This window comes from Sprattus sprattus, assembly GCF_963457725.1.
Source record: "Sprattus sprattus genome assembly, chromosome: 3".
Classification (NCBI taxonomy): Eukaryota; Metazoa; Chordata; class Actinopteri; order Clupeiformes; family Clupeidae; genus Sprattus; species Sprattus sprattus.
The window spans coordinates 33,840,376-33,853,307 of NC_137922.1; the positions used below are offsets into that span (position 1 = coordinate 33,840,376).

Below are 12,932 nucleotides of genomic sequence, written 5' to 3' on the forward strand. Positions count from 1 at the left end.
AGGAGGGTGTCCTCGTGTCCCCTGTCTGTCTCAGGGAGCAGGGACAGCGGGCAGGGCTGTCCGACAGCCACGAGCAGCAGGAGGAGGAGGAGGAAGAGGGGGGGAGGGAGGGGGAGGAGGACAAGAGGTGGAGGAGGGGTAGGCCACATTAGAGGACATTTGTCTTTCGGCAAGGGGGAGAGAGTCCTACATAAATAATTACACAGAGTCAAACAGGCAAACAGTGTAGCTAACAGCCACCAACACCAGCCCCAAGGCAAGTCAATATTGTTTCTTTCGAGGAGTAAATGCTTAGCTCTAACAAATGAATTTCAAGGGCCCCAATTAGCTTAGCCTTCGAGGGTGGTTTTTATTGATTTATAGTTTATACTTCATTAAAACATTAAGCATACTTCTACTACAACAACTGCTAATATTATTACTATTCATCTACTACCACTTTAATAATATACTATAATGATGTTACATTATTATTTAGTTATTACAGTGGAACACTTATATCCACTGATTCTGTAACCATGGTTTCGGTTATTCGTGGTTTACCGTGGCCCAAACATATTAAATGGGAAATTCCAATAATAAACTGTTTTAAATTCCACACCACTCTGAGTAGTCTTTCCACAACGTGAAAGATATTTTTCATTGTTCCACCGTCCGAAATCGTCAACATCAGAACGTCAACACCAGAATCCCCTTCATTCAAGAGAGACCACATACACATAACTTTTATTACAGTCTATTACTATATAACTGTTTCTTTTTTTTATGTTGCTGTGCAGTATATATATAGGTTCTATATGATGTTTGCCAATATTCGGCTATCCATGGTAGGCCTTGGATCATATCCCCCGTGGATATAGGGGCACTACTGTAATAGTTAATTTCATATTCACATCTAATGCCAGACGTTGTCAGCATGTGAATATACACTATCTTTTACCACAGCACAGGGTGTGCACTGCTAAGAGGGACATCAATGTGACTGCTGAGCCCTGACCTCCGAAGCAGAGACACTTTGGCGAGGACCCCAGCCATGTCGCCCCGCAGTCAGGCAGGACAAACCCATGCTATCATTCCTTCTCTTTCTCTTTATCTCTCTCTCTCTGCACAGCCTCTCTTTCCCTTCCCTCGATAGGCAGTGCAGGCAGTAAACACTCGGGATCGGCACACCTGATTTACAGCGCCGGGAATCCAGCGAGGAAGGGGGGGGTTATCCGTCATGGCTGACACCGACACTTTGTCGACGGTGGCTCCAACTCCAGCGCGACACAAAGATGGCCACGAGGGCGATGTGGCTGCCGGTGATTTATGAGCTGCCGACGAGCGCATACCTCCACCCTTGAACTCAGACGCTCTCTGTCTGTCTGTCAGAAAGTCTCCCCTTGAGTCGCCGCTCCCAAAAAATAGCTCCTTTCCCTCAGCAGTGCTAATCGCTGGCAGAGGGGACGTCTGTGCAAAATGGGGGGAAAAAGGGCCTAGACAGAGACTGACAGACATTTTCAGGGCGAATCATGACGGGACGTGATGTGCTGCTGTCTGGCCGGCCATAAAGCATGTGCACATATACTGGCCAGCTTATGCAAAGCTGACACGTCGTTGCTCCCTGTAGGCAATCTGACTTCTCACCTCCAAATTTGGTCAAAGTGCAGAACCATAGAATATCTGAAGTCTTTTTCAATAGTTTCGTACGTAATTTATTTTTTTCAAAACGGTTGCTTTTTGCAGGTCTTTATTTCATTGTCTGTTTGTCATTGCTTGTGTCTGCTCTAAGACTCTGTTGTGGGTGCCTGCTGGCCTGGGGGAGACAGCCTCTTGGAACAAGTCCAGGCGCTCAAAACATGGGCATGACCACCAACCATGTTTGCAGGCCTCCATGTTATTTTCTATTTAGGAAAAAGCCACAGTTGAACTAGCAGTTACTCAGCGCAAGCCTATGCTGGACTGAGAGACCGAGAGAGAGAGAGAGAGAGAGAGAGAGAGAGAGAGAGAGAGAGAGAGAGAGAGAGAGAGAGAGCCCGCGATAGAGAGAGAGAAAAGAAAAGCAAGCTGAAGAAAGAAAGAAAGCGTACTTGGAGGAAATGACATTCCTGTGTGCTGGTGTGTAATTCTGATGGTGTGACACACAGCTCCAGTCCCCTCCACTCTTCTGTGCACCAATGCCACCTCTACACACCAACCCCAATCACAGGAACCCCTCTATAAGATCTGCCCACAGAACTCTCCGGGAGGCGCAGCTCTTGGTGCAAAGGGGATCTGTACCCTTCTTATGTGTCTCGTGGATCACCTCGAGGCAGTTGTTGGAACAACAGGGAAAACGTGTGAGGTTGACAGCAGCTATTCATTACAAATGGGGCACACACCATAGGACTATACTTTAATGGTGTGGCTTAATAGTAACTGTTGTAGTGTCACAATAGCGTTTACGAATCCACCAGCGAGCGCCTGAGGAATTTACATAAGCTTTGGAGTAACGAAAGACAAAAAAAAATCCCAAAACAATTAGGCTGTCATGTAACAAAAGGGCCCGTCTAGTAGTGATTACACGAAGAGCGCATTGCTCAAACTGGTTCTACCTGTCAAAAAGTTAAACTGCCTGAAGGTCGTGTTTAGGAGTTGTTGTGCTTTCGACTACTGACTTGCTTCTTCTTGCTCCACAATATATGTTTGTTCACACTCCAGATTGGCACAATTGCAGTTTTTAGAACAGGAGAGCTTAAAGTGTTCAGTTGCCTTCCAAAATTCCACAAATGAACAAAAAAGATAATGTGGTATGTATCATAAGTATTTTAAATATTGAACTGCATAGACGAGATGTTAACTGGTTTTGGTAAAGTGAGAATACATACATCAACACCCAGTCGGTGAGCATTTTGAGCTGACGACAAAAAACAAAACCCAAATAGTAAAAAAAGGCCAAAGCCAGCACAGCTTGTTTCACCGAATGATACAACCTCTTTATCCCTTTTTAATCTCCACGCTGAAAGCTCAGTGCCACTATAATAGTATGAGAAGATTGTGTTAACTGAATACGAGCCTAGCACAAAAGTGAGGGGGGGGGGGGGGGAAATCAACTTTTTTTTACACTCCTTCTCTCACACACAGACAAAAAAAAGGTTTCTTTTGCAGGACCAACAACAGAGGCATTCCAAGTGCCTGCTGAAGCACAAGCGATTTAGAATGTCCCACTCTGACCTACATGGGGGGAATCATGAGTAGGCATTTTTCCCCCTCTCTCCCTTCCTCTCGCTCTCTGTGTGGACTCTTGTGGCGGACAACACCAATTATCCTACACGGGGAGAATGGATCTCAAATGAAGAATGATGTAGAATTCCCACTGAGTGCAGAAAGCTTTTATAATTACACCCATCAGTAGTAATATCAGGACAAGGGGAGATGGCGTTATAACTGTTGCCACTGCTGGTGCACCAGGCTTCGGAGGAATAGGCTCTGTAATCACAGATTAATAGAGCAGTCTAATCCCATTCACACGAGGGTCACAACCTGCTCTCCGTCGCCCCTCCCCCATCCTCTACCTCCCCCTCCCTCTGGTCCTGGCCCACCTGCAAAAGCTGTTGCTGCTCTTTTTCCCTCCATATCTCCAGTCTCCTGCTGCCCTGCCAAGCACAAACAGTAATCAAGACCCCCATTAAAAATGAATGAGCTGTCCTCTTTGGCTCTGAGGTGGCGTACGCACCAATACGGTGAAAACGGTGTTATGTTGCGTTCTGGCTCATCGTCCGTGTGACAACGATGTTTTCCGGGCCTAGAAACGCATATTTTTGAAAAAGGGTGTAAGAGTGGAGATTTTTTTGAAAACTAAACCATTATGTCACCATGTGGACAGGTGAAAACTGAGCTTTCTGAAAACGACGCAACCCCAATTTTACCCTATCGCCTTTTACGTGCCGGGAAGGCTGAGCTGAGTGCCCTCAAAAGCCTCCACCTCATGGCAATGAATAGAGCATCTATTTTTGATTGTCAGACACATCATGGTTGTCAGCCAATTGGTTCTATTTCTACGAGGAGGACGTAACCTTTCGGAAATATCAGTGGCCAAAGCAATTTTCTGGGCTTGTTTGATACAGGGATGCAACTTTAAGCATTGTAGGTTCACTTCAGTGGGGAAATTATGTTCGCTGTTCTAACATTGAAAAATATTATAGGATTTATTTCATCTAGAGATGTCGCTTTGATAATAATCTTGTTTAGTTGTAGGCTATAACCTGCAGCACAGGTTAAGCAAATGACCTAGCTAGCAACAGTGTTTTCACACGTTTTTGCGATTCAGTGTGGACTCGCTGAAAACGTTGTCATGTGGATGCAAATCTTTTTTTTAAAGCAAAGAAAAAACATTGTTTTCAAAACACTCACTCGTGTGGATGATACTGAGACCTGCCCTTTCACAGAACCTATCCCTTCCCCTCCCTCCCTCTCTTCTCTCTATCATTCTCTTCCTCCCCCTCTCTCATATGCAATGTTGAATTAAAAAGATCTGTCCTGAATGTCAGACTTGTCAGTCAAATCAAAAAAGCATCTGCGTAAACACGCCCCCAAAATGTACACACATTTGTTTTGCAAATTAAACCACTGACTCCATTTAAACCGCAGCCCACCACACCAACACCTCCTCCTGATCCAAGCAGATGTGACTAAGGATTGATATGGGCTCTGAGCGGCCATCGGGTCTGGGTTCTGGGCTCTGAAACAGGCCCTCACTACCACCAGTGACCGGGTCACCAGCCTGAGCCGTCGTCATGGCTACGGCACTCTTATCTATCCACTGGGCGTTGTCCAGGATCCCTGGCAGGCTCTCTAAACAAATTACTACTGAAACAACATTACACGCAGCAAAGCAGTGTGTGATTACAGCTTACTCCCCTCCTCCCTATCCTCAATGTTTTATTTCTGACTTGATCTATGATCTAACTATGATGTACAGTGATGGGGGAGGAAGGCTGGAAAGGGAGGACTTTATTGTTGGGGGGGGGGGGGGGGGGGGGGGGGGGGGGTGTGATGCAGAGGGAATAGAAGGAGGTGGAGATTGTGGCATTCTGGAGGAGGTGGACATAGAGGTTGTTTTGGAGGAGGTGGTGTTCTGTGCTCTGAGATTTGCCTCAGTGAAGCAGACAAACATGGCCTCCCTGGCTTGTCTCCAGTGTCGGATGTCCAGTCAGTGTCAGCCCCCCTCTGCTGGTCATGCTTCTGCCTTCCTCTAACCTCCCTCTGAGGATAAGACCTCCATCCCCAGGGCAAGGTCTGGCCAAAAACGTCTACAGTAGCTTAGTATGGGCTATTCATGAAAAATCCCTTTACACCAGAAGTCATTAAGCTTTAGCCTAGCGAGCTCCAAAAGCGATGTTAAACAATTAGTATAGAAGTCATAACCACTGAACGAAACAACAACTTAACTCATGGCGTATTGCTTAAGAATAAGTCAATATTCAGAAAAGAACTGTCAATATATGTCCCCTGGGCAAGATACTGTCAAAACTTTGTTTGTATCATTATCTCTTGGTGACAAGCAGTACAATCCCCCTTCGGAACAGTTCACTCCATAATCTTTTTTTCTTCTCTACGGTTTTATATGAAAAGCCCAAACATCAGGTAGTTTCCAGCTTTCAACAGTCTTCTGAGGCTTAACTGCTGTGCTCGTTTTCTACTATGCAGCTCCCCAGTGCGTGCCCGACCAGGTCCATCTGGAACCAGAGAGGCTCTGGTGACAGCAGCAGGAGCTGAAGCACTGCATAAACACTGCAGCTCTCATCGGAAAAAATACAGGGGTTGTGTGTGTGTGTGTGTGTGTGTGTGGAGGGGTGAGGATAGGATAGATTGTTCCACTCAACCATCCTCAATATTTATGTCTGCACACAACTAAGCATGAAACAGTTTCGGGACAGTCTGGATGCCCCACCCCCCTTATCCCCCCCCCCCCCCCTACATTTGGCTCCCTGTTGCCCCAGCGGCTGCCGAAGCAGGAAATTATTTTAGGTTGGTGGGGGCCAGCCTTTGATGAGCTCATAGAACGCGGATGTGAGGAATTAACTGAGACCGTTGGTTGGCGAAAGGTGAGGAGAGCTAACCTCATGAGCTGTTGATTAAGGGGAACCCGGTTCTTTTCGGTTCTGCACAGCAAGTCTATTTTTGCTATTCTGCTTCCTCAAAATACTATATCAACACTATATTTGAATGACTTTGTATTTCCTTTTTGAAAAAATATCTTTTAGCGTTTTGAAAGCCAATTCTTCAACTTAAGAGTCTACGTCATACACCAAATAATTCTTGAATGCTGCAAAAGCAGTATATGACCTCTTACACTGTAGCAGAGCACAATTCATTCTGAGTGTACGTATAATGCAGAATATGATGCATAGACCATTTTATCTACGACTGAAGCAAAGAAGTCAATTTTCAGCCACAGCAGAGAGGCTCGATCTTAACTGAAGACAGGTGAAATCCACAAATCAGCTTTTTCAGAAGGCTTTCACACTGGGCACAGATTTTTGACTGCCTATATATCATATCTTTTATTCAGCATATCCTTTTCAGCAGGAGTCCAAATGTTGGCAGGCAACAACACACTTGATATCTGTATTTTCCACTTTGACAAATGCTTGCTAGTCGGAGATGTCAGGTTTCATCAGACTGGCATTGCCTGATTTTTACGTCCTCTGTAGCGGATGTTTCTACCTTTAACCCTTTCAGCATTACACTCGAATAATGTCTTCTCAGTTAAAGGTGCAGTCCGCGATTCTGGCAAAAGGTTGTTGATCTTTGACCTTGAAAGTCAATCAAATGACATCCCTCCCTTCTGTGCTCCTCAAGCTAAGGTGTTGATTGTCTGGAATAGTGTATTTCCAATTTATAGAGCCAAGACTGTGTATGAACACCGTTATTTTTTTGGCACACACACAGAACAGACAACTATTGAGGAATTGAGGAACAATTTAGTGAATTTGACGAAAAGTGTATTGGATTAGAATAGCGGTCTACATCTTTAAATCATTAACGGTACTTACATAATCTGCTCAATAACATTATGTGCTGGCCGACATCCTGACAAACTTCTGCAGACATCCATTATATACTCATTTATGCAAAGCGACTTGCACTGGATATGAACTGCACTAAACACACTGCAAGCAGCCGACATCAGCATCTCTTAGTACATCCACATGCATCTCAATACGGAGAAGTGCCAAAACCATGTCAGCACTGATATATTATCACACGTCCTTTTAGATTAGTCTGACACTACAGGTTTGGTTTTGGTTTACCCCTAGCCTACACCAAGTAACAGCTGCATGTGTGTGTGTGTGTATGTATGCGTGTCTGGCTCTGGTGTGTGTGAGAGAGTGAGTGAGAGCTGAGGCTATGCAAGCGATTTACGAGCAAGATTAAGTGAGTGTGAGATGAATTCATTCCGACTGGGAGATCTTGAGCGTTCACGGAAGAGACATTAGATATTTGAGGGACATTAGTGGGTTTGAGGACATGGTGGCTCATGACGTGCCTAAAACAATAAAGAGTCTTTTAAACTGTAAGCTATGGCAATCGTAATGTTGTGAGGAGCTCATCGAAGATCAAGATGTTTGCGCTACATTTAGTTGTACTGCACAACTCGGCCCAATCCACATTAACTATATTTCAGTGATGCTAAATACTGCCTATCATCTCGAAATATTGAGCACGTGGTAAAGACCTATAATATAATATCAGCTCTAAAAACTGAGCACATGGTAAAGACTTATAATGTAATATCATCTCTAAATACTGAGCATGTGGTAAATACTTATAATATAATATCAGCTCTTAATACTGAGCACGTGGTAAATACTAATTATATAATATCAGCTCTCAATACAGCGCATGTGGTAAATACTAATAATATAATATCAGCCATAAATACTGAGCACGTGGTAAATACTAATTATATAATATCAGCTCTCAATACAGCGCATGTGGTAAATACTAATAATATAATATCAGCTCTAAATACTGAGCATGTGTCCCATGGCGTTTACTAGCACCATGTAGCTACACTTGCCCAGGCGGCAGATTGGTCAGCAGAAGAAATAATGAATTAGCTGGAGAATACCAGAGCCAGGTCCACTTTAGCGGACGTAGCTGTCTCAGAAAAGATCAGAATGTACAGGAGACCAGTCCACGCCACAGACGGATGAGATAGCCAAGCCAAGGATATGATGTAGCAGGGTGTCCTAGGCTGTATTGATGTGCCATGCCTGTAGCCTAAGGTTTTTACTATGAATTGAAGGCACTGTAAGGTAGAGTATGCAATATTTTACAAGCCAAATATAACTATTTACTCAGTCAGTAAAGCTTCAACTTGAAAACCCTGAGGTGTTACCCATACTGTGAAAAGCAATGCTGGACGGTAATCTACGTATGTGAAACACATATCCGAATCACTCCATTTAAATCACAAACGTGTTCCAGGGTTTCCCGTTAGACCATCTTGATGAAGTGAACTTCCCGACACTTCGAGAGCAGGCCAACGCGGCAAACACTGCTGCAGCCGCCGCCGCCACTGCTCCCTCTGAGGTTAGCAGAAATTCTCAGACGACTGTGTTTCAACATTCCCATCACCGCAGTAAACAAGCTAATTACCCACGCTCCTGCTCCATCCTGTCCCATCCCGTCCCATCCCATGATGCAATTTCTCATTGCAGGGCAGACGCCTCAGTCGACAATAACACAACGCAACACAATGCTTACACCAACACAGTCTGTAGGCCGGTGTATGTGAGTGTGAGTGTGTGTGTATGTGTGTGTGTGTGTGTGTGTGTGTGTGTGTGTGTGTGTGTGTGTGTGTGTGTGTGTGTGTGTGTGTGTGAATAAGGAACAGATCCAAATGAGGAGGACTGAGGTGAGACAGTGAGGCTGAAAAAAAGACAAAACAGAAGTGGCACTTTACTGGAAAGGCTGATGAGAGACATATATAGAGAGAGAGAGAGAGAGAGAGAGAGAGAGAGAGAGAGAGAGAGAGAGAGAGAGAGAGAGAGAGAGAATGTGTGTGTGTGTGTCGCCTTGCAATTGCTTCTTCACCAAATATATGGAATGTGTTTTGTTGCCCTTTGCCTAAGGATCCAAATTAAGACATTTATATACAGTATAGTGTGTGTGTGTGTTTTTGTATTCACTCAGTGGCTGTAAAGGTGGTATGTGTGAGTGTGTGTTTAGTGTGAGTTATGTGGTGTGGGAGCGTGAGGACCCTGATGAAGCAGCGCTTTACCTGCTGATTTGGGTGTAAACTTGTCCCGGTTGGCTGCACAGACGGCCAGGATCCGGTAGCCCAGGTCCAGGTCGAAACCCTGCTGGGCAGCAACGCGGCTAACCACCTGAAAAGGAGAGAGAGAGGGAGAGAGAGAGAGAGAAGGAGAGAGAGAGCGAGAGAGAGAGAGAGAGAGAGTTTATCTTAACCATCAACCAAAACAGTAACTCAGGTTATGCTGAGGTTTATCCGGGGGAGAACTAGATAATTCATAAGAACGTTCCGAATCGATACGGCAGGAGATGTAGCCCCGGATAACACTCTCCATCGCACACGAGCACACACATATAAACAACCCCCTAGACACACGCCTTCCCCACTGTACAGTTGCTTTTAAATCACTGTCACACACAAGCCTTCACAAATTACACGTGAATACTCCCATAGACACATGCAATCACTTACACACGCACATTCACATTCACAAGCACACGCACACGCACACACCCCTGGTGGATGAGCTTCAGCCACTGTCTGGTATGTTTTCTGTGTCTCCCTCCAGCTCTCTCCCTCTGTCTGTAGTGGCTAATGACTCATAGGCGAGCTGATCAATTCAGAAGGCACTTGACATTTGGAGCTGAGCAGACAGAGAGAGAGAGAGAGAGAGAGAGAGAGAGAGAGAGAGAGAGGCAGGCAGGAGGCTTCTGACACCATGGCACCGACTCATGCCGAGTCCCTCTACCACCACCCCCCCACATCACCCTCACTACCGCCCCGCATTAAAGCCTAAAGCCCCGCGGGCCACAGGAGGCCATTGTAAATCATGGGGGAAAAGAGCCCAAAGAGCCCCTTTGATTTACCATTTCCATTATCTGCTCAGGAGACCCCTCTGACGATCTCCCCCCTGACCTTCCGAGGCAAACCACGGGGGCCGCTGGGAGGAGAGGGTGGGGTGTGGGGGGGCAGCGGTGGAACATGAGATGAAAACTGTGCGGCTGTGACATCTACTCCTTTTCATTTTTACAGAAACGATAAATCCACTCAGAAGTGAATCCCTTACTTTTCCCCTATTTTCTTCTCTCTCTCCTCTCTCTCTCTCTCTCTCTCTCTCTCTCTCTCTCTCTCTCTCCCTCTCTCCCTCTCTCCCTCTCTCTCTCTCTCTCTCTCTCTCCCTCTCTCTCTCTCTCCCTCTCTCTCTCTCTCTCTCTCTCTCTTTAGTTTACATCTAGGGCCCACAAGTGTAGGAATCATTGCTACTTCAACCATGCAATTATCTTCCTTAAGTATAGGCCTTGATGTTTTCTGACACCAAAAAAGATCACACATATTTCTTTTTCATTCTCCCTTTTTTAAACTTTCGGAGTCTCGTATTTTTAGTAGATGCATATTAAGCGGAAGATATATGTGTGTAAGTTGTCTAATTAAACTCTCAGCATGGGAGGCACATTTATGTTAGCCGGTAATTTGAGCGTGGGCCAGAGAAACGCTACAACAGGCTCTCATTTCCACGCCTTAATTGCACACGGGAGGAGGTGAAATAGCAGCGGTTTTGGTACTCTAGTTAAGAAAAAGAAGAAAAGAAGAAGAAAAAAAAACCACTCTCTCTGTTGTTTTTTTCTGCGTTGAGGAACTGATAAAGATTTAAGGCCTCTTGACAGTCTACATTCCACCTCTTCTTCTGGCCTCACAGAGGAGTCTCGCTGCTGAATCCGTCTCCAGCTCTCTCGACCGGTCCGGGCCGCAGCCAGGAGTAGACAGAATTAGTTCTGCCGAGTTACAAATCATTTCCCCGAGATAGAAGCGATTTATGTCTGACAAGAGCAAAACAAACAGTTCCATTGGCAGCCACAGTTTACAGACCGAAAAAACTAAAAAAAAACTAAGGTCACTCTCGGAAAAATGGAAAGAGAGGCTTTTCAGATGGTGCGAAGAGACAGAGGCTAGTCTGAGCTATAGCACAGCTGACAGATTTTTATCATAATTCTTCACAGTGCTGATCGCTCGATAAGAGCCTCAGATTTAGGCACATTCCTGATACGGTCGATAAATACTTGATCATGTAAACTTAAGACCTTTTCATGCAATCATGAAAAGCTATGAGATCCTTTCTTGGGAAAAAAAAGTACAGCTATGAATGATCACCGCAATGCAGACGTGCCATGGTGTTTTAGACCGTGTGATATAGGGCATAAAGTGTTGCCTGCAGGCCTACTATAATCACATTCATTCATTTTCCCATGGTCTAACCTAACAGACATCATGTGACTGTCAGAATGCACACTGCAGGCGGCGAGTTATTCAGAGTTTGAGCACGTGTTGGTGTGTGTGTGTGTGTGTGTGTAGTTAGTTATGGGACAGTTAATGGGTGTGTCTGTGCTTATGTTTGGACGTGTGTGCATATACGTGTGCATGTGTCTGAGTGTGTGTGCCTGTGCGTGTGTGCATGTGTGGGTAGTTGTGTTTTTGTGTGAGCTTGATGATTATTACTGAGTAGATCAGATTTCCTGTATGCTAAGCTTGCACGGCTCATAAATGATATGGGCAGCAGTCATAGTTCATGGCAGAGGAAAAGCTTGTTTCCTTCTGGGAAATCAGACAATGACCAACCCCAACCGAGAGATGAAAAAAAAAAACGTATTTTTCAGTTAATAAGATGCTATGTGAACACAGTGATGAATGCCGACAGTTTTCACTCAGAACAAACTGAAGTAGAAACAGCGAATCCATCATGATCATCAATTAACAAAACAAATGTAAGAGCTCTCAAATTGCTACTCAAGTACAACACACAGACCGAAATATCACACCTGCTTTAGGCCTATATACTTTATGTTTTTATAGCTACTCATTGGTACAGCACTTTACCAACCACCAATGTGTATGATTTGCACTAAATTAATCAACTTTGCCTTGCTGATTGCTGTCCTCCTTCCAGAGTTTAGAAGTATAGAGTTAGTATTGTGGTTCTTTTGGAAGTTTGGTTGTCTTTGCAACCCCTAACCCTAACCCTTTAGAAGTAAACTGAAGGATATAACTAGTTAGAGCAAAGGGAAGACGCGTAAAAAGCCAAAACGGTTAGTCTTCCAGCCAGGACCCATTTCAGTAGCGCAGCTCTGATGATCTACACTCGAAACTATGAGACGATGTCTAAACATTTTTTCTCGGGAGTCGCACAAAGTAACAGACTATGCAAAACAACCACGATGCCAACAGAAAAGCGGCAACTGAAACATGATTAGGCATGAAAGTCTATGATTAGCTGGCTGAGTTAGGGGGGATTCAACAAGAGGGAAATGCATTCAATTAAATTTCCAATGCTCTTACAGACCTCATGCAGGCACGCCGGATGTTCATGTGTTTAAATTGGGGAATTAGCGATCTTTAAAGCCGAATTACTTAAAGAACATGTTTTAGTTAAAAGAGTGCATTGATTACTTGCGGGGTTTAGGAATGTATGATCTGCACTGTATGTAAAAATGTTCACAAAATAAGAATAGACTGTCTACTCCAACAAAAAAAAACTGAGTACTGCAATAGCTTTTGTTCCTTGGGAGTTGTCTGTGTGTGTGTGTGTGTGTGTGTGTGTGTGTGTGTGTGTGTGTGTGTGTGTGTGTGTGTGTGTGTGTGTGTGTGTGTGTGTGTGTGTGTGTGTGTGTGTGTGTGTGTGTGTGTGTGTGTGTGTGTGTGTGTGTGTGTGTGTGTG

The 12,932-nt window shown here is 44.7% G+C and overlaps 1 protein-coding gene across 2 annotated transcripts in view; it reads right to left on the minus strand.

Annotated features, from left to right (window-relative positions):
* Positions 1-12,932, minus strand: part of LOC308363205 (zinc finger MIZ domain-containing protein 1-like) — a 131,194-nt gene that overhangs the window by 28,203 nt on the left and 90,059 nt on the right. For both annotated transcript variants that reach the window (XM_080836000.1, XM_080835999.1), the window contains exon 5: positions 9,251-9,356. In XM_080836000.1, the coding sequence (XP_080692126.1) occupies positions 9,251-9,356 (106 nt within the window). The remainder of the gene's footprint in view (positions 1-9,250; positions 9,357-12,932) is intronic.